This window comes from Panthera tigris, chromosome B4 (assembly GCF_018350195.1).
Source record: "Panthera tigris isolate Pti1 chromosome B4, P.tigris_Pti1_mat1.1, whole genome shotgun sequence".
In the NCBI taxonomy this organism is placed as follows: domain Eukaryota; kingdom Metazoa; phylum Chordata; class Mammalia; order Carnivora; family Felidae; genus Panthera; species Panthera tigris.
The window spans coordinates 12,055,613-12,074,770 of NC_056666.1; the positions used below are offsets into that span (position 1 = coordinate 12,055,613).

General features: G+C 41.4%; 2 protein-coding genes and 1 long non-coding RNA gene across 8 annotated transcripts in view; 2 read left to right on the forward strand and 1 right to left on the reverse strand.

The window, feature by feature from the left end:
* The window catches only part of OPTN (optineurin), a 38,897-nt gene extending 36,133 nt beyond the window's left edge, over window positions 1-2,764 (forward strand). For all 3 annotated transcript variants that reach the window (XM_042991066.1, XM_042991067.1, XM_007081220.3), the window contains exon 14: window positions 2,578-2,764. In XM_042991066.1, the coding sequence (XP_042847000.1) occupies window positions 2,578-2,705 (128 nt within the window). In that variant the 3' untranslated portion in view covers window positions 2,706-2,764. The remainder of the gene's footprint in view (window positions 1-2,577) is intronic.
* LOC122240220 lies at window positions 296-16,231 on the reverse strand. Its single transcript, XR_006219616.1, has 3 exons — window positions 16,058-16,231; window positions 14,920-15,030; window positions 296-944 (listed from the first exon to the last, which is right to left on the reverse strand). It is a non-coding gene; the product is annotated as an uncharacterized LOC122240220 (long non-coding RNA).
* Window positions 16,232-16,404: 173 nt separating this feature from the next.
* Window positions 16,405-19,158, forward strand: part of MCM10 (minichromosome maintenance 10 replication initiation factor) — a 43,460-nt gene continuing 40,706 nt past the window's right edge. For all 4 annotated transcript variants that reach the window (XM_042991069.1, XM_042991070.1, XM_042991071.1 and 1 more), the window contains exons 1-2: window positions 16,405-16,452; window positions 18,169-18,255. In XM_042991069.1, the coding sequence (XP_042847003.1) occupies window positions 18,249-18,255 (7 nt within the window). In that variant the 5' untranslated portion in view covers window positions 16,405-16,452; window positions 18,169-18,248. The remainder of the gene's footprint in view (window positions 16,453-18,168; window positions 18,256-19,158) is intronic.

Sequence of the window (19,158 nt, forward strand, 5' to 3'; positions counted from 1 at the left end):
GAGTATCCCTTTCACCTTCCTTCTTCCCCTGTCCCCCCACCAAAGTTGTTTCATAGGAAAAAAATAAGTTAAAGTAATGTTAGGGGCACCTGGGTGGCTCTGTCAGTTAAGCCTCCGACTTCGGCTCAGGTCACGATCTCGTGGTTTGTGAATTTGAGCCCCGCGTCGGGCTCTGTGCTGACAGCTCCCAGCCTGGAGCCTGCTTCGGATTCTGTGTCTCCCCGTCTCTCGGCCCCTCCCCTGCTCATGCTCTGTCTCTCTCTGTCTCTCAATAATAAATAAATGTTAAAAAAAATTTTTTTTAAGTAATGTTAGAGGTAGTAACTCAGGTTAAAAATCAACCACATTCATGGGGCATACGTAGAGGTAGCACATAGACCGACATGAACACTAGCCTCAGGCATGTTGAGCGTTGTAGGGTAAAGCTGTGTTCTTCTGTCAAACCTGCGTCTACACTTGAGCACCACCAGACGTTTTCTCTAACCTGATTTAAATATCCCGGGAACACCCATCTACCTCTGATATCAAAAGTGCGACATTGTCTTGGGTCCAAAAGGACAGTCTCTTGCGTCTGGATTTCTTAGAGGAAGGTTTTCCTTGGTCATAATTAAATAAGGCAAATGCCTGTTTATGTTAAAAAAATAACAAAAACAGACATTCTTTGACTTACAGTCCAAAACTCATCGCAAAGTACATGTTTATTCATGATTTTTCTACTAAGCTTCTTGTCTTCTACAAAGTAATATTCCACAGACTGTCTTCAGATTTTTATCTTAGTTTTTTAGCTTCGTAACAAAGCTGCCTTAGACAGTAGCTCCTGTTCACTCTCTTTCATCATTGTGGTCATCCGTGGCCGCAAAGCATCTGCCCCGGTCTGGGACACTCAGCTGAGCACGAGGGAAGAAGTAGGTACAGGCATGGTCAGGTCTGAAGCAGCTCATGGTCTGGTTGGAGACACAGGATGTGTGCATAAGAAGATGGACGCATAAAACAAGATACGATTTAAGTAATAGAGATGATGCTACTTAAGGTCAGAGGGAAGGATGATCCCTGAGGGCCAGGGCAGGCGAGAAAGCCCTTGAAAAGGCCCGACTTTAAGCTTGACCTTAAAGCTAGGATTTCAGTCAGTACGGTACGAGAATAAAAGGTCAAAGACAAAGGAGTGTGATGGGTTAACAATGAAAAACAAAGTTTATTTTATAGCAAAGAGCAGGAAGGTAGAGGGAACCCGTTAACCACCTCATACGACGGCTCAAGTCTGAGTCTCGAGACCTAGACCAGGACGAAAGGAAAGGCAAAGATGGATGAAATAAAGTTTAAAATGAAGAATCAACAGTCCCCGATAAGTGGCCTATTGCCCTCCAGAGCAGGGTTTAGCAAACTGCAGCCCACACAAAAAGTTTACTGACTCCTGATCTAGGACCATGAGATCACTAGAAAGATCCATGCTTCTAGAAATCACAGCTTGTGATCAGTATTTCTGTGCAATGGTGTTTCTGAAGTTCACTGAACACAGACTGTCTACCATAGTCTCCATTATTCAATTCAAATAATTGAATTGAATTGAATTGAATTGAATTGAATTGAATTGAATTGAATTGAAGGTTAAAGGTTACCTCCATGACCAGCCTCCAAAGCAAACACTGGGCGCCGACTGCAAGTTCTGACACCAGAATGGTTTGCACTGGTCCAGAAAGGTCAGATCAAGGAGATGCCCTGGTAGCCAAAAGTCATTTCCAACATCGATTAGTTTGCATGTGGGACCTTCTTAGAGTCAAGGCTTATTTCAAGCATTCTTTAATTTAGACTTGAACCTTGGGCCAGCTCTAAAATTGGACGGAATGACACAATGCATACTTCCCTTCTTTCTCCCCACTCACTTTGCCTGGGCAGCCCTTACATATCCGTAAAACTCCTCCCAGGTGCTGTGGGTCTCATGAGGCGGCCTTTCTGCACAGAGCAGTCTGAGCCTGGTGCCTTTCCCATCCTCCCGCTAACCTGCCTCACGTGGCACAGGGTGGCCCTTCCCTCACACACACCCACTGTCGCTTTTCTCTCTTGAAGTCCCCTTCATCTCTGTACCCCTCTCTTCCACCTCCCAGGTCCTCAGATGCATGGGCGGAATGAACATGGTTATTATCTCTGCTTCTGAGGGGGTTCATAGTGTTCTAGGAAACCTCTCTGTGTGCCACTCGTTATTTTCTCCACCTTCTCTCCTCTTGAGCTCATATCCTTATGTATCTTGTTTCTTCTCTCAAATATTCCTGTTTGTATTAGAACTTGTCTTGTTCTGTACCTAGAACTGAAACCACGTATTATCACATACTAAAAACCTGGACTAGAGCCCAAAACCTACAGCAGTAGGATAGCAGGTACTATGTGGGCACATTTTCTGTGTGTGTGTAGATTTCTTAAGTTAAAGACCCCCCCAAAAAACCTGTATTCCCTCCCCATTGGGTACCAGTTGCCAAGTTTAATGGATGTTAAAATTTATTGTCTGTTATTAAAATCAAACAAACAAAGCCACTTGCAACATGGAAGAAATGGAATAGCGTTTCATTCAATGCTTGTTCTCAGGAGATGAGGATACCAACTGGAGGCAGCAGCAACAGCGGAATATTCCAATTCATTCGTGCCCCAAATGTGGAGAAGTTCTGCCTGACATAGACACGCTACAGATCCATGTTATGGACTGCATCATTTAAGTGTTCATACCCCACTTCCCCCAGACTGTTGGTAAATATCAGATTTTTTCCTCCAAGAATTGTGCTTCTGTGTTATTTGTTTTCACTCAGACATTTTGCCTCATTATGCTTATTTTAGGAGGAAGAAAATCAATATGCCCTAAGTAGGACATTTTTTTGTGGATTTCCTTACAATCCTTAACGTGCCACTCTTGTGATAGATTCTTTATTTTTGAGGGGGTTCCATGTATGTGAACCGAACCGTTCATGCAGTTAATAAGTGTGTGACATCATGGGACAGGGTAAATATAACCAATGGAAGAGGCCTCACAGATGAACATTGAGAACCTTTTAAGGAGGCAGGAAAAATGAAGTGGCTACAGATTTAATCAAGAAAAGTCATCTTTGGAGGTTTTTAAAAATAAATTGTTATTTTTCTTGATTTAAGACACATTTATATGGGGTTGTGTGTATGTTGTAATTTTATTGCAGCCACGGTAATTGTACCAAAGGTGATATGGCTCTTTTCATATGAGCACTGTGGGCTCTTACTGGATCATCCAGACAAGTGACAATGTATCGGTATATGTGAGGTACATACATCAGGTTCACTGGTTTCATTGTGCTGCAGGTATATGGATTTGTGCAGTAGTTTATTAATTTCTAAAATAGAACAGCTGTCTTTTGATTTTCCCGGATCAAGCTGTATACTCATTATCACAGAAATAGGTATTGTAAACTACAATTTTGCTTTTGTATCTTTCACATCGTTCATATATGATTGGCCAATTTCATAGGCTGTATTTTCCATATTCAGCTTCATAGAGGCTTAATACTTATTCATATCTGTTTTGCTAAGTCTATGAATATATACAAATCCCTTTACTAGAGGCTAGTATTTGTTGTTTGAATTAAAAATTATTCTTGCTAAGGAGGTGAAAAAATAGAGATTTGCCATATTTTGTAAATCTACGGTTTACTGAGATTAGCTAATACTGGGCCAGTCATAAAAGTAAACAGTGTCCTTGTGTGTCTATATCCTAGAACGTTTAGAAGAAAATTAGGCAAACTTGATTTAATACACACACACACACACACACGTACATGTGTGTATGTGTGTGTGTGTGTGTGTGTGTGTGTGTGTACATCTGTGTTTTTTAAACCAGGAATCAAAACTGCTAATTCTGTCTTCATGCCAAGAGACCACACTGCACAGATTCACTAATAACTGAGATTCCCCCATGTCAGTCCACAGAGAATGCTTCTTAAAGACGTTTCTAAAATAACCATGAAATTCTCATTTTTAATTTCTTATTTATCGTTTCTAGTTTAAACTTTTTTCCTTACTATTTTAAAGGAAATAGATTTCAACAGTATCTTAAATAGAAAAGCAACCCAAATGGTTTCACGTTTAATTTAAGAGACTATCCTTTTATGTTGTTCAAGTAAACATATTAAGCTGATCCCAACCCTGAAGTAACAGTGTGAGTGGGCTTATTAAACCTGTGATCAAATTGTCTGCTGGATAATTAAAAGGATTACAAAAGGCTAATTCAAAAAGTCACCTTAAATTAAAGCTCCTCTACTGAGGGAATCAAACAGTTTGGTAAACAGTTTGTAAACTCTGTTCATGCCTTCTCTAAATAATTAGTCTCTTCAGAGGCCTGGTTCCATGTCACCAGGTAATGACACCTCATCAGAATGTTGGCCCCTCTTCTGGGGCCAGCTCTACTGTGTTCTCAAAGTGTGGCTGACTGGGAGCAATAGAAAAATGGGAACTGGAAAGAGATAGGAACAAGCCAATGAAAATTTTATACCTAACTAATTTCATAATATTGATCCTTCAAATATTGTATTTTAAAGACATTTTGATCTAGTCTGGCCTATAAGGAGCTTAAAAGTCATCACTTCCATCCTTGTAACAAGAAAAAGACTAGACAAACTCAAAATCATCAACTCTCTTTAAATCCCTCAGAGAACTGAAGTCACAGGGCAAACCACTGCCCAGAAATTAGAGAGACAGTCAGGTACAAAGAGTCTCAGATTTTACCAGATCAGGGTCTCAGGAGCAGAAAGCACAATAAGAGTCAGCATCTGAGTAGGAGAACTTAAACTGTAATTGAAGAATTGCCAAAGGCTTGGTGTGGACAAACTTGAGAATTAAAAACGCTAGCAGGAGTCCATTCTTAAGAGGCCCCCACACTCGTGCGAGTTTTAGCTCCAGGAGCCCTAGGAGCTCCTCATAGTGAATATTTCTGAAAATTCTCCCCTGCTTTTTAGCAGGAGGAGGGGGAAAGTAGCCATTTTGAAATACACCGCGCTCTCTTTTCTTCTTAGGAAGGCCTTCCCTCAGGGGAAACTGTTTTACCAGAGTCTAACCTTGCTGGGATATTATCAGAGCCTCACTGACCTGGGGGAAAGGAAATACCCAACTCCAGCCCCCTCTACTTTTACTCCTCTCACCTAAAGAGGAGAAAAAAGTCCGAGAAGCACTTGTAAAGGTCACCCCCTAGAGGCAGAGCTCAGTAAAAGACCGAAACCTTATCACAGGACTGCGGAACTCTTCTCCCCCACACATACCTTACCACATCAACAAGGTGCCTGCATAATAATGAGATTACAACTGGAAGAACTCATATTTGGCTTTACTTAAGAAAAAGTATATAGGGAAATCCGAAGACAACAAAGGAGACAAAACAAGGACAGCAGAGGAAATTTCAGCCTGTGACATCTACAGCTGCAGCAGGCAGTAAACACAGTCCAGCTCTTAGCCAGGTAAACATAAAACCTCACACTATAGACTCACTTACCTCAGTTCCTTTTACTTGCTACATCACTTCCATTTTTCAACAAGAAATTATACTCCATACTAAAAAACAAAACACAGTTTGAAAAGATGGAACAAGCATCAGAACCAGACTCATAGGATGATTATAAGATTGGAAATTGAAAACAACTATGATTACTACCCTAAAGGCTCTAATGAAAAGAGTGACAACATGTAGGAACAGAGGGGTACTATAAGCAGAGAGATGGAAACCCTAAGAAAAAATCAAGTGGAAATACTAGAAATCAAAGAAACTGTAACAGAAATGAAGAATTCCTTTGATGGGCTCATCAATAGACTGAACATGGCTGAGGAAAAAAAAACCTGTGTACTTGAAGCAATGTCAACAGAAACTTTCAAAACTGAAATGCAAAGAGAAAAAAGAATGCAAAACAACAGAATATCTGAGAATTGTGGGGGAAAAATTTTAAATGTAATATATGTGCAATGAGAATATCAGAATGAAAAGAAAGAAGCTGGGTGAAGTAATTATGGCTGAGAATTTTGAAGAATTAATGACAGACACAAAATTACAGATCATGAAGATCGGAGATCATCAAGCAGGTTAAATGCCAGAAAAAAATCTTCACCTAGGTATACCATATTCAAATTATAGAAAATCAAAGGCAAAGAGAAAATCTTGAAAGAAGCCAGAAAGAAAGAAAATCTTATCTGTAGAGGAACTAGGATAAGAAATATATCAGACCTTTAGAAGCCATGCAAGCAGGAAGAAAGGAGTGAAATATTTCGAATGTTGAGAGAGAATACCCACCAACATATAGTTCTGTGTCCATGGAAATTTTCTTCAAAAGTGAAGGAGAAATAGACTTTCGTAATAGACAAAAGTTTATGGAATTTGTTGCCAATTTCTGCTTCATAAGAAATGTTAAAAGTTCTGCAGAGAAAATGAAAGTCACATGGGTCAGAAACTGAGGTCTATGTAAAGAAAGGACAATCATTAGAGAAACAATAAATGAAGATAAAATCTTTTGTTTCCTGTATTCTTAATTGATCTAACAGATTAACAGTTTGTTCAAAATAAAAGTAGCCACGTGTATTCAGTGATTATAGCTAATGGATCAATGAAATGAATAACAGCAATGTTATAAGGGATGGGAGCAGGGGAAGTGGGATACTCTGTTACAAAGTATTTCCACTCCCCATGAAGTGGTACAGTGTTCCATGAAAGCGCACTTGGATTAGTAATGTACATTGCAAACTCCAGTGCAACCACTGAAAAAAAAATATTAAAGAAGTATAATTGATACACTAAGAAAGGAGAGAAATGGAATAACATAAAATGTTAAGTTAAAAGCAGAAAATCCAGAAATAGAGTGAAAGACAATAGAAGAAACAAAAAACAATGGTAAGAATAGAAAACAGTAACAAATATGGTAGATATTAATCCAGTTATAGCAATACTCACTTTAGACATCCTCTAATATATACTCTAAAAATACCAATGAAAAGACAGAAATTGTCAGAGTGGATTAAAAAAAACAAAAACAAAAACAAGATTCACCTATATGCTGTCTATAAGAAACCCACTTTAAATATAAAGACACATATAGATTAAAAACAAAGAGAGGGAGAAAGAAATAGTATGCTAACACTAATTAAAAGAAAGTGGGATAACTGTTAATTTAAAGAAGACTTCAAAGCAAGGAGAGTTGTCAGGGTTAAAAAGGGACATTACAAAATGATAACGAGGTCAATTCTCTAAGAAACATAACAATCCTTAACATATATGCACCTAACAACAGAGCACCATAATACATAAGGCAAAAAGTGATAGAAGTGCAAGGAAAAAAATAGATGAATAGTTAAAGAATTCAAAATCTGTCCATCAGCAATTAATAGACCCACTGCAGAATATGCATTTTTCTCAAGTTCATGGAGAACATTCACCATGATAGACCACATTCTGAGCCATAAAACACAGCTTAACAAATTGAAAACAACAAGTATACACAGTATGCTGTCATACTACAATGAAATTAAACTGGAAATCAAAAACAGAAAGATAACTAGAAACCCTCAAAGAATATTTGGAGATTAAACACACTTGTAAATACTACGTGGGCCAAGGAATACTCAAGAGAGCTTTAAATACACTTTAAATGAAATGAAAATATAACACAAAGTTTGTGGAATGAAGTGAAAGCCATGCTTAGCAGGAAGTGTACAGCATTGAATGAAAGATCTAAAATCAGTAATCAAAGCTTCCACAGTAAAAAACTAGAAAAGGAATGGTAAATTAAACACAAAAGAAGCAGAAGAAAATAAATAATAAAAATAAGAACATAAATCAGTGAAATTCAAACCAGGAAATCAACAGAGAAAATTAATGAAACTGAAACTGAAAGGTGGTTCTTTGAAATGATCAACAAAATCAACAAAAAGCCTCTAGCTAGTTAAGAAAACAGAAGACACAAATTACCAATATCAGTATAACAGCAATGAGCAGTTGGAACTTTAAAAACATAAATAACACTTATGTTAGTACAAAAAAATTAAATACTTAGGTATAAATCTAACAAAATATGTATAAGATCTGATGAAAGAAATCAACTAAATAAATGGAGAGATCATGTTCATGTATTGTCAAGATGTCATTTTCTCCCAACTTAATCTACAGATTCAATACAATCCCAATTAAAATCCCAAAAAGTTATCTTGTGGTTATTGAAAAAGTGATTCTAAAAGTCTATATAGAGACACAAGAGGCCCAGAATAGCCAACATAATACTGAAGAAGAACAAAGTTGGAGGACAGTTATTACCCACTTTAAGACTTACTCTCAAGCTACAGGAATCAAGATTGTGGTATTGGTGAAAGAATAAACAATTATATCAATGGAGCAGAATAGACAGCCCAGAAATAGACCCAGATAGTCAACTGGTCTTTGATAAAGAAAAAAAGGCAATTCAATGGAGAAAGGATAGTATTTTTAACAAGTGATGCTGGAACAAAAAGTGGACATCCACATGCAACAAAATGAATCTAGACACAGACCTTAGACCTTTCACAAAAATTAACTCAAGCCACAGACTGGAAGTAAATCTTTACAAAACATATCTGAAAAATGACTGATACCAAAATATACAAAGAATTTTTAAAACTTAACAATAAGAAAGCAACTAAATTTAAAAATGGGCAAAAGATAACAGATACCTCCTCAAAGAAGATGTACAGTTGGTAAATAAACACGTTAAAAGATGCTCAACATGTCATTAGGGAATTGCAAATTTAAACAGTAAGACACTACCACACACTTATTAAAATGGCTAAAATCCAAAACACTGACAATACCAAATGCTGGAGAAGATGTGGAATAACAGGAACTCTCATTCATTGGTGGTGGAAATGCAGAATGGTACTTTGGGAAGGCAGCTGGGCGGTTTCTTGCAAAACAAAGTGTACAATCCTTGGTATCTACCCAAATGAATTGAAAACTTATGTCCACACAAAACCTGTGCATGAATGTTTATGATAGCTTTATTTGTAATTGCCCAAACTTGGAAGCAACCAAGATTTTCATCAATAGATAAATGCATAAATATGTATGGTACATCCATACAATGGACTATGATTCAGCACTAAAAAGAACTAAGTTATCAAACTGCAAAAAGACACGGAGGAACTTGAAATGCATATTGCTAAATGAAAGAAGCCAGTCTGAAAAGCCTACATGCTATATGATTTGAACTGCATGATACTCTAGAAAAGTTAGAACTATGGAGACAAAATTACTGGTTACCAGGGATTAGGTGGAGGAAGGGATGAATAGGTGAGAGCACACAGGATTTTTAGGGCAGTTAAACTATTCTGCATGATACCGTGATGGTGGATAAATTTGTCAAAATCCATTGTATGACATAAAAGTTAACCCTAATGTAAACTGTGGACTTCAGTTTAAAATAATGTATTGGGGCACCTGGGTGGCTCAGTCGGTTGAGTGTCCGACTTCGGCTCAGGTCATGATCTCACGGTTCATGGGTTCAAGCCCTACATCAGGCTCTGAGCTGACAGCTGAGAGCCTGGAGCCTGCTTCAGATTCTGTGTCTCCCTCTCTCTCTCTGTCCCTCCCCCACTTGCGCTCTGTCTCTGTCTCTCTCAAAAATAAACATAAAAAATTTAAAAAAACAATGTACCAATATTGGCTTATCAGTTGTAACAACTGTCCCATACTAGTGCAAGATGTTAATAATAGGAGAAATTGTGTGTGGAAGGGGCTTTATGGGAACTTTTTTCTTTGCACTCAATTTTTCTGTAATCCTAAACCTGTTCTAAAAAAATAAAGTCCATTATTTTCTAAAAAATGAAAAAATTAACTTTGAGAAGATTATCTAATATGAACCTAAAATGTATTGTGTGTGTCATAAAATCAAGATACTTGTGAAGACTGGCTAACACTTCCATTTGACCCATAATGAAAGGGGTGACTTGGAATTGCTTTCAATGAAATAAATGTATTTTGCCATCATTAATTCAATGGAGGAAAGCTGATACAACAGCCAGTTGCAGCTTTTAAGTGTAACAGGACTCAAGTATATGAACCAATGTTCAAATGTCTTAGTAGAACAATGGAAGATACCAAAACTGCTTTGCTATGAAAAGCAAATAAAACATAGAAATAATTTTACAGTCTGTTGAATCCTTTGATTTACATCATTCGTCATTTTAAAAATTACTGAGATAACATTACATACTCTCGTTATAAGTATGTTAGTCATCGGTGAGTAATTTAAGTGGTATTTTGTTCTGGCCAAGTAATTGCAAAGATGCAAAATATAATACAAAAAGTTTTTATTCAGGGGCGCTTGGGTGGCTCAGTCAGTTAAGTGACTGACTCTTGATTTCAGCTTAGGTCATCATCTCATGGTTTATGAGTTCAAGCCCCACACTGGGCTCTGCCCTGGCAGCATGGAGCCTGTTTGAGGTTCTTTCTCTCTCTCTCTGCCCCTCCCCTGCTCTCTCGCTCTCTCTCAAAATAAATATTTTAAAAAATTTTTTTAAACAAAAAACAAAAAGTATTCAGAAACTCTCTCAGTAGGCTGATGGATTTATGTAGCAATGTTGGCTTTTAAATATAAGGAGTCATAATTACAGGTAAAATTTATTTTACAAATATATGTATTATATTTTGTTGTTGTTGTTTGCTGGGTTATAAACCCAGCAAAATCAAGGAAAAAATGTGTTCAACAATCTTATGAATTAATTAAAACCAGCAAGGCTGGTTTGAGTAGTGTTTAAAGTAACCTCTAGGTTGGTTGAAAAGCAATAGACATTTATTTGCATAACAGAGACAGTAACCTGTTAACAAAATCAAGGAGGTGGGGTTCCCTCTCTCTCTAAGTAGAGGGTTCCCTCTGAGCAAGGATCACATTTTTCTTAGTACAGAATCTTTGTCCAGACAAATTCCAGTTTGGGATAAGACTTAGATAGTTCTGCGTGTATAGCAAGGAAGATACGAAGGCAGATGTAAACAGACGTCGGCAGGAGGGAAATGGTGCTGGAGGGGCTTTAGAAACGGACTATCACTCCCAGTTAGAAGGTCTGATTTTCTGATTTTGAAGAGCACTGCCTGCCAGGCCTCAGGATGGAGGAGGTGATTTAATGGTCTGGTGCATAACCAGGTAGACATACTCGAGGATATTGTGCTTTTACCATCTCTGTTTTGGAGAACTCATGTGTACTCACTAAACCACACCCCAGACCTACATGAAGCCTTGCATGTCCCACTGGCTTCGGTCACAGGGTCAAAGGCACCTGCTGAAATCTACACCATTGGCTCAGACTGAGCTCGCCATCTCCCCACTGTCCACGGCAACCTCCTCCTGGGCACTCCAGTCCCTTCCCATAATTCTGCCAGGTGCCCAAGTGATGCCAATCTGGCCATCGTCCTCTCCTTTTCCTGCAAAAAGTAACTTTCTTTGGCCAGTTACCAAAGCAGAGAGGGTTTCCTTCATAATGTCTTTCCCACTGGCCTCTTCCCTTGAACTCCCACAGTCTGGGAGTGTCATGATCTTTGGCCAGGCTTCTCCACTTTCTGGTATATTCAGTTCCTGAGCACCTGTCTTTTAGCTTACTGTCCCTAAGCAGCATTTAGAAAAGTAGCAAGAATAGAAGTTAATACACTTTTATTTAATTTTTTAAAGTTTATTTATTTATTTTGAGAGAGAGAGAGAGAGAGAGAGAGAGAGAGCAGGGGGAGGGGCAGAGAGAGAGAAAGAGAGAGAATCCCAAGCAACGGAGGGCTCGAACTCATACCTGCACTGAAACCAAGAGTCAGATGCTTAACTGATTGAGCCACCCAGGCACCCTGAGGTTAATACACATTTATGTTTACATATGCTGGGCACACTATGTGTTTTCAAGCTTTTGTCATTAATCTTCACAATGCCCTATGAAATAACTGTCAGTATCCCTGTTTGGCACATGAGTAAGTGGGGGCACTGTGAGGTTAAGTAATTTACCCGAGGTTGCACAGTTAGCATGGGGCAGGAGGTTAAAAACCATGCAGTCTTAATTCACTTGAGTCTAAGCACTAGGCCACTCCTTTCCTCGTTACATCTACCTGCTTCCCGCACCTGCTCACAAACTCACTGCCCATAGAATATCGCTCTTGACCTGTTCATCTTCCACATGATTTGTTTGATCTGCTCCTTTTAATGTTTTGACCCCATCTGTCTGTTCCCTCCTGTCCAGCAAGATTGGTGCTCGTTGGTCGTCACCTTATGTCATTTATATTTTATACATATGTCACATCTCCCAACTTGGAGTGTAAATTCCTAGAATATGGGCCACATCTCTGTCCAACATCATGTTATCAGCAGTAAGTGATTATGGCTGATAACCAGTATGTGAAAATGTACTGGAAATCCTCATTTGATCCTTCCTAAAATAGCCTCTATTCCACATTCTGCCAATATCAGCACTTTCCAGAGGAAGACACTCGCCCTCAAATGCTAAATGATTGGTTAAGGAGCAAATACTCCACTCGATTTTTTTTTTTTTCTTTCTGTAACATTTATTGTGTGCCGGCCACCAGCAGCAGGAGGGAAGACAGAGAAGAGATAGAAAGATGAACAAGACACAGTTCCCTTGTCTCCAGATGCTGACATCATGGTGAGAAGAAGCATAAGAGGTCCACGATTAGGATGCAGTGTGGAAAGTTCTATGTACCCTCCTATTCCTGAGTTCTTGGAAGCACTGAGTAGCAATGCTTAGTCCAAAGGGCTAAGATTCCCAAAGGAGGTGATGCCTGCATTGAGGTTGGTTGGATAAGTAGGAGCTGATTCAGTGTTTGAGGCTTTGGAAGCAGAGAGGTCTGCATGTACAAAGGCTCTGAGGCATGCCAGAGCCTGGAATATTTAGGAAGAGGAAGTTGCAGGTCAGCGTGGCTGGAAGAAAGACTGATTCCTTGGAGAAAGAAAAGAGCTGAGGTTAGTGGAAAAGTAGGCAGGACTCAGGTCTGTAAGTCAAGTCCTTGAATGGCAAGAAGTTTGGAATTACAGGAACTGAGGAGCTGTTGATGAATTTTGTTCAGGGAACATCCAGGCCAAGATGATGTTGTAATTGGGAGCAATAAGGGAAATGGATTGGAGGTGAGTGAGATCAGATAGGGACTAGTTAGAAGTAAAAAACAGAGAGGTGACCAGGGGTCAGGGAGGGTCACAGAAGTGAAGATGGAGAAGAGGGGGTGGGCTCCGGAGATGTGAGAGACGATCTGGAAGACGGGGTGAGTGGACACAGAGAATGCGCACCTCCGGCAGGGGTGATGAGGGAGGTACTGAGCCATAGGGCCCAATGGCATTCTGGGGGAGGAGGCTGGAGCCCGCTAACTTCTCCCTCTGCTTTTCCCTTTCTTGTTTTGTGATATGTTTTAGAGGCTCACCCATGATTCTGGTGCCCTCTAAAGTTTTAGAACCACTGCTATAGAAAGACGCAGTGGCCACATGAGACCGGACACAGAACGGTGGGTCCCACCCTCAGGGTTTCTGATTCAGTAGGTCTGGCGTGGAGGGTGAACATGTGATTTCTCACAGGTTCCCCGGTGCTGCTGAAGCTGCTGCTCCGGGGACCAGATGTTGAGAACCCCTGCTGTATCACATTGATGTTTGCCATTTCCCTTCTTAAAACTGCTCCCTTGGCATCCTGTGCCATCTTTTTCTTACAGGCCCACCCCTTACACTGGGGCGAGAACACAGAGATCCTGTGTGTGAAGTTTTAAAGTTTAGAGATCAAGCTACCAGTCTCCTCAGAGTTTCCCGCAGAAACATGGCATCTTGAGAAGTGGGCCCAGCCCTGTAAACCCTGCTTCTCCTCCCATGTAGACTTCGTTCTGTGCGGCACTTGGGCGCCACCTCTCTCCAAGTGTGCGGACACCCCTGCCAGCTATTCAAGCCCCTCTACCTGCCCAGCCACCACCAAAGAGCTACCCCGTAGACAGAGGGATCCGCCCTCAAAGGACAACCTGGGGAAGAGGCCACGCGGGACCTCAAAGCCGCCTCAGTGCAATCCCAGGGTCCCAGGACCTAGAGCTTTGGCTACCAGGAGTTGCCCAGGATTTGGGTGAGCCTCACCCTGTGGGGAGGGACACAGCGAGAGGACGACCGGCACAGGGACACGAGGAGGTCAGGCCCAGACTTAGGGCCAAGAGTGACACTGCTTTCCTGACCACACTCCAGCTGCACCTGCCCACCTTCTCTCATTGGCCCAGAAGTCTGTGCCCCCAGGGCGCTGGCCTTCTACACTGGAGGTTCTTTATCTGAAGGGGTGTCATTGGGAAGACATGTGAATCCCCTCAGAAGGTATACAAAATCTCGAATGTACGAGTGTCCATTTTTCTTGGGGGAAAAAAGAAACCATTTTCATTCTGTTCTCTAAGGGGTCGGTGATCACGCTTTGCCAGAAGGGTAAGAGCCTGCGGTACAGACCTCTCCTTTGAATCCCAGATCTGCAGATCAAGCTTTTCTAAATCAGCGTCTTTCATACCTCGTTCTGAAAGCGAAAACCAAGTCTGTCTTCTCCCCTAAACCTCTTCAGTGCTGCCCGTGTTCTCTACTTCAGTGCATTGCCTCAGAAAAACACCCTGAACTCCTTTCTGTGTTTTCTGCCTCCCTCCCTTCCACCAGTGGGTCCAGAATCTACTCTTTCTCTTTTAAAAAAATTTTTTTTAACGTTTATTTATTTTTGAGACAGAGAGAGACAGAGCATGAACAGGGGAGGGGCAGAGAGAGAGGGAGACACAGAATCGGAAGCAGGCTCCAGGCTCTGAGCTGTCAGCACAGAGCCCGACGCGGGGCTCAAACTCACAGACCGTGAGATCATGACCTGAGCCGAAGTCGGACGCTTAACCGACTGAGCCACCCAGGCACCCCTCTAATTCTTTCTCAAACTCACCGCTGTGCTAATTCCAGTAATAGTTTCTTGATCCCTCGTTGGACGAAAACTTGAGGGCTTAGACCAGTATTGTTTTCTACTTCTTGGCACGGCTTTGGGTGCACAGTGGACCTGGAAAGTCAAGTTGAAGAAAAGAACTTTGGAAAACAAATCAGAATTGGTCCAGGAATGTCCGCGTCATGGCTAGTAAGTCTGTGATGAACCTTCGCAATTAGATGTAGTGATGCATTTAAAAGTTCCTTTTGTCAGTTTGATTACAATGGTGCTAACATTACTGTTAATTTTTCAACACTAGCAGCTCTCAAAAGTGGTATTATTTCCATTCCTGGGTCAATATAATAAGCTCAGATAATAAGGAGCATTAATACTTCATTAGGACACACCCAAAAAAATCAATGTAGATGGTATCTGGGCTGTTTATTTTCATCATCCTAAAGCTGATTTTAGTTTTTATGAAAACGAAGGCAAACACAATGGATAGAGAGATACCATCTTATATGAAATAATTGGCGCGGGGTGGGAGGGTGGGAATACAGGGCCTGAATAGTGCCTGTGAGAGGGGGGGAAAGACTTAAAATGGTCATTTGCTCCATCAAAAACTCTTCTGCTTTGAATTCTTTTAAATTATGTATAAGCTAAATAGAATTGTGCATTTAGAAAGGACAGTTCTCAGAATTACGTACAAACACCATTTTTAGAATGTAAATCCCCCCCCAAAAAAATCTGAATTTTACTAAAAAATGTTCTGTGAAAAATACGACCTCCTAACAAGTTAGTCCGACACAAGCTACAATTCTCCAATTCTCTGGATCACGAATACCTTTGGAAAACTCATTTCCACTGCCTCAAAGAATGTCCCCTAGACCTTAGGTCTCATTTCACAGGTGGTGAAGCAGAAGCCCAAAGGGAGAAGTTAGTTCCCCAAGGTCAGGCAGAGTTCAAAGCGAACCAGAGTTTTGATTTTGAGTCCAGTCATCTCAGTGGAACACAAGAGGTTGTTAAATAATCATCCAGCACGTTCGGTCAGACTTCTCTAGGATCAGTCCTACCACAGGACATTTGCGAGGGCAGGAGAAACGTTTGCAATGTGCTTCCGGTTTAAGCGTCTCTGTGCAGGCCTCTCGGCCTCAAGCGTTACCTTCTGCCTGGCTTCGTAGAAAGGAGTGGATGACAGTCCGGGAGAGTGTCTGGAATTCAGTTCCGACCTCCTGTAAAAATACCCTCCAGGAACACTTAAACTTCCAAGCGCTGGGAGGCACCACAACACCACTTTATCTAAAGGAGCGCAGGACGTCACCGACCGGAAGTCTTCTTGCCCCCAACAAAGAGGGCGCCCGGTCACGTGAGCCAATCAGATCGCTCTATGCAAGATGGGCCTTTTACCATCTCTGCCGGATAGTCGTCGCCAAGAAAGCTGACGTAGCCAATCAGCGCGGCCCTAAGTCGGCGTGCGTCTGGCGTCAGGCGGGGGGGTGGAGCCAAGTTGGAATTTTGGCGGGTCTGGCTGTAGTTCTGGAAGGGGTGCCGAGTAGGGTAAGCAGCTGGGGTCTGGGTGTGTGGGTGGTCACCCGGGGGTGAGGTAGGGGGCCCGCCACGCGGGTCTGCGGGAGAGTTTGGAGAGCTCCGAGGCCGAGAAGCGCGGAGCCCGAGGCGGTCAGGTGGGGGAGAACTGGAATCGGGCGAGCGCGGTGTCCGCGCGGCCGGGTGGGCTCTGGGTGCCGAGCGACCGAAAGGTAGGGGCGCCTTAAAGGCACCAAGGAGGTACCAGGCGTCGGGCCATCCTCTCTGCTTAAGGGACCAGGTTTGGGTTCTTTCTCAAGTAACCTTTTAAAATGCATGCCGTGGAGACTTTTATTTTTTTCATTTTTTGTTTTCACTTCGTGATTTGCTTGAAGTTATTGAGTGTGTGCCATGTGCAGTCCTCCAAACACACATTACTTATACCCGTGTGAAGCTTAGAATCTAAAGAGAATAACAGATAACACGCACACCACAGTGGAAAGTGCAGTGAAGTCACGAAAAGGATGAGGTGTGGGCGGGCGCCGCGGAGCCGGTCAGATGGGGTGGTCTGGAAGGCTCGGAACACTCCATGCTTAAGAGGAAACTGAAGAGTGAGAAGGAGCTAGGGGAGCACTTTCCAAAGAGCGTGAGGCCTGAGAGCACTCTCTCTGTTCAAGAAGTTGTAGGCAGGCTGGTCTGAGTAGAAGTAGGCAAGAGAGAGAGTATCCACTTAATTCATAGACTTTTGAATTTTGTTTTAATGGTAATGAAAAATCGTTAAAGAATTTTAGTTAAGAGAATACTACCATCTGGTTTATATTCCTCAGAGATTACTAAGGAAAGAAAAGACTACTGTGGCTGCTGTATGGAAATGAGATTACAGAGAGACAGAGACCGATACAGGAAGCTCATGGGCCAGACAAAAGATTGAGCACTGTTTTGGAGATAGAACCGATAGTTGTTGGGAGGTCCTGGATGTGAGGGTGAGGTAGATTATGAAGGGGGGGGAGTGGGGAGGGCGGTTGGTTATAGAGGTGAGTGAGACCGTTTGCTACCCTTCAACAAGCTTACAATCCAGCAAATTTCCCAGGAGACAACACAGTGGGGAGCACACAATAGGTCCATGGAAATATTTGTCGAATAAGTAAAAAGAAAGCATCATAATTAATACTTGACCTTGCACTTCCCAAAGCCAGCTATAGAAGCTCATATTCATTGAATAAGAGCCTAGACAAAATCTGTTGAGCTTTTTTCTTGCGGTCACTAAAATCATTTAAATGAAAAAAAGGAAAGTGCACACAATAACATGAATCTACCCTAATTAGCTCTGCCACCTCTGCGTTTTGCTAAGTAGTATTGAATTGAAATCCTGATGTGACGAAGGTTGCAACTAAGTAGAGCCACACACACTAGATTGCTGTGGATAAGGGAGCCACCGAATGTGTCACAGTAAATAACATGGGATAATAGCCCTAATATTTAGGCCATTCTCAATAATACTTGTTCACAGTCAGTCTCATCCATGTGCTCTAGTACCCAGCAAACTGCTCCATAGCTCAACTGAGTTTCTACACCATAGTTTGAAGACAAGATAAAAGGGGTGGTGGGGGTGGGGGGGAGAAATAGTCAGATTTTGGATGAATCCTCAGCTTCAAGCCCGTAGGATTTGTGAGATCCCTGATTCTTTATATATGGGATGTGAGAAAGCGAGAACAATCAAGGGTGACTTTTCTAATGTTGATTTCATAGCCGAGATTCGACATTCCTGCCATCTCCTGGGCACTGGATTCTCCTTTGAAGTTCTCTATCACAACTGTTCTCTTGACAGCATGGATGGTAAGTTCTGGCAGCTGTCTCAAGTTATGTGTGTTTCATGGAAAACCACGCTTTTGTCCATGGACTTGTTATTTATCCTACTTGCGGAATGGTGAAAATGGCTACCTCACCCTCAAGTATTGTCTGAGTGGTTCAGAAAAGATCTCACTTCAATCAGAGAATGTTATTTGTTTTTTAATGTTTATTTTTGAGAGAGAGAACAGAGGACAGATTGTGAGCAGGAGAAGAGCAAGGAGAGAGGGAGACACAGAATCCAAAGCAAGCTCCAGGCTCCGAGCTGTCAGCACAGAGGCCGATGTGGGGCTTGAACTCGTGAACAATGATATCATGACCTGAGCCGAAGTCGGACACTCAACCACTGAGCCACCCAGGTGCCCTATGAGCAGCCATATTTTTTACACCAGGAGACAGGTGTTTAGTAATTTGTCCCAGGTGAAACTGCCACAGTAGGGATTTGAACCCAGGAAGCCTGACTTCAGAGTTCACAGTTAATGTTGAAGTCGCTTCAGTGTAGCTGTGAGTTAAATTCTTGTAGTCCTTTCTCATTTTGTTTATTTTGCAGAGGTGTATGCACAATATTTACCTAATAAAAAGAGGCTACTCTGATTAACAGAGCTTAGCCTGGGAGTAGCTTAGCAGTGATTGTGCTGGCTGTAAAGAGATGCTGACAAATAAAATGCATTATTTTTCTGGTTACATAATGAGCTCATTATCTGAAACTAGATTTTGTTTTTAAATCCAAGTTTATTACCCTCTTCCTTTTTCAAAAAAGTAGAACCAAATATTATTGAAATTCTTCACACTGGGATAACACGTGACATTGATTATACCTTTGGTATAATAATAGCATCCTGTTTCCTGAAACCATCAAATTACCTTCAGGGCGGTTAATATAATATAAAG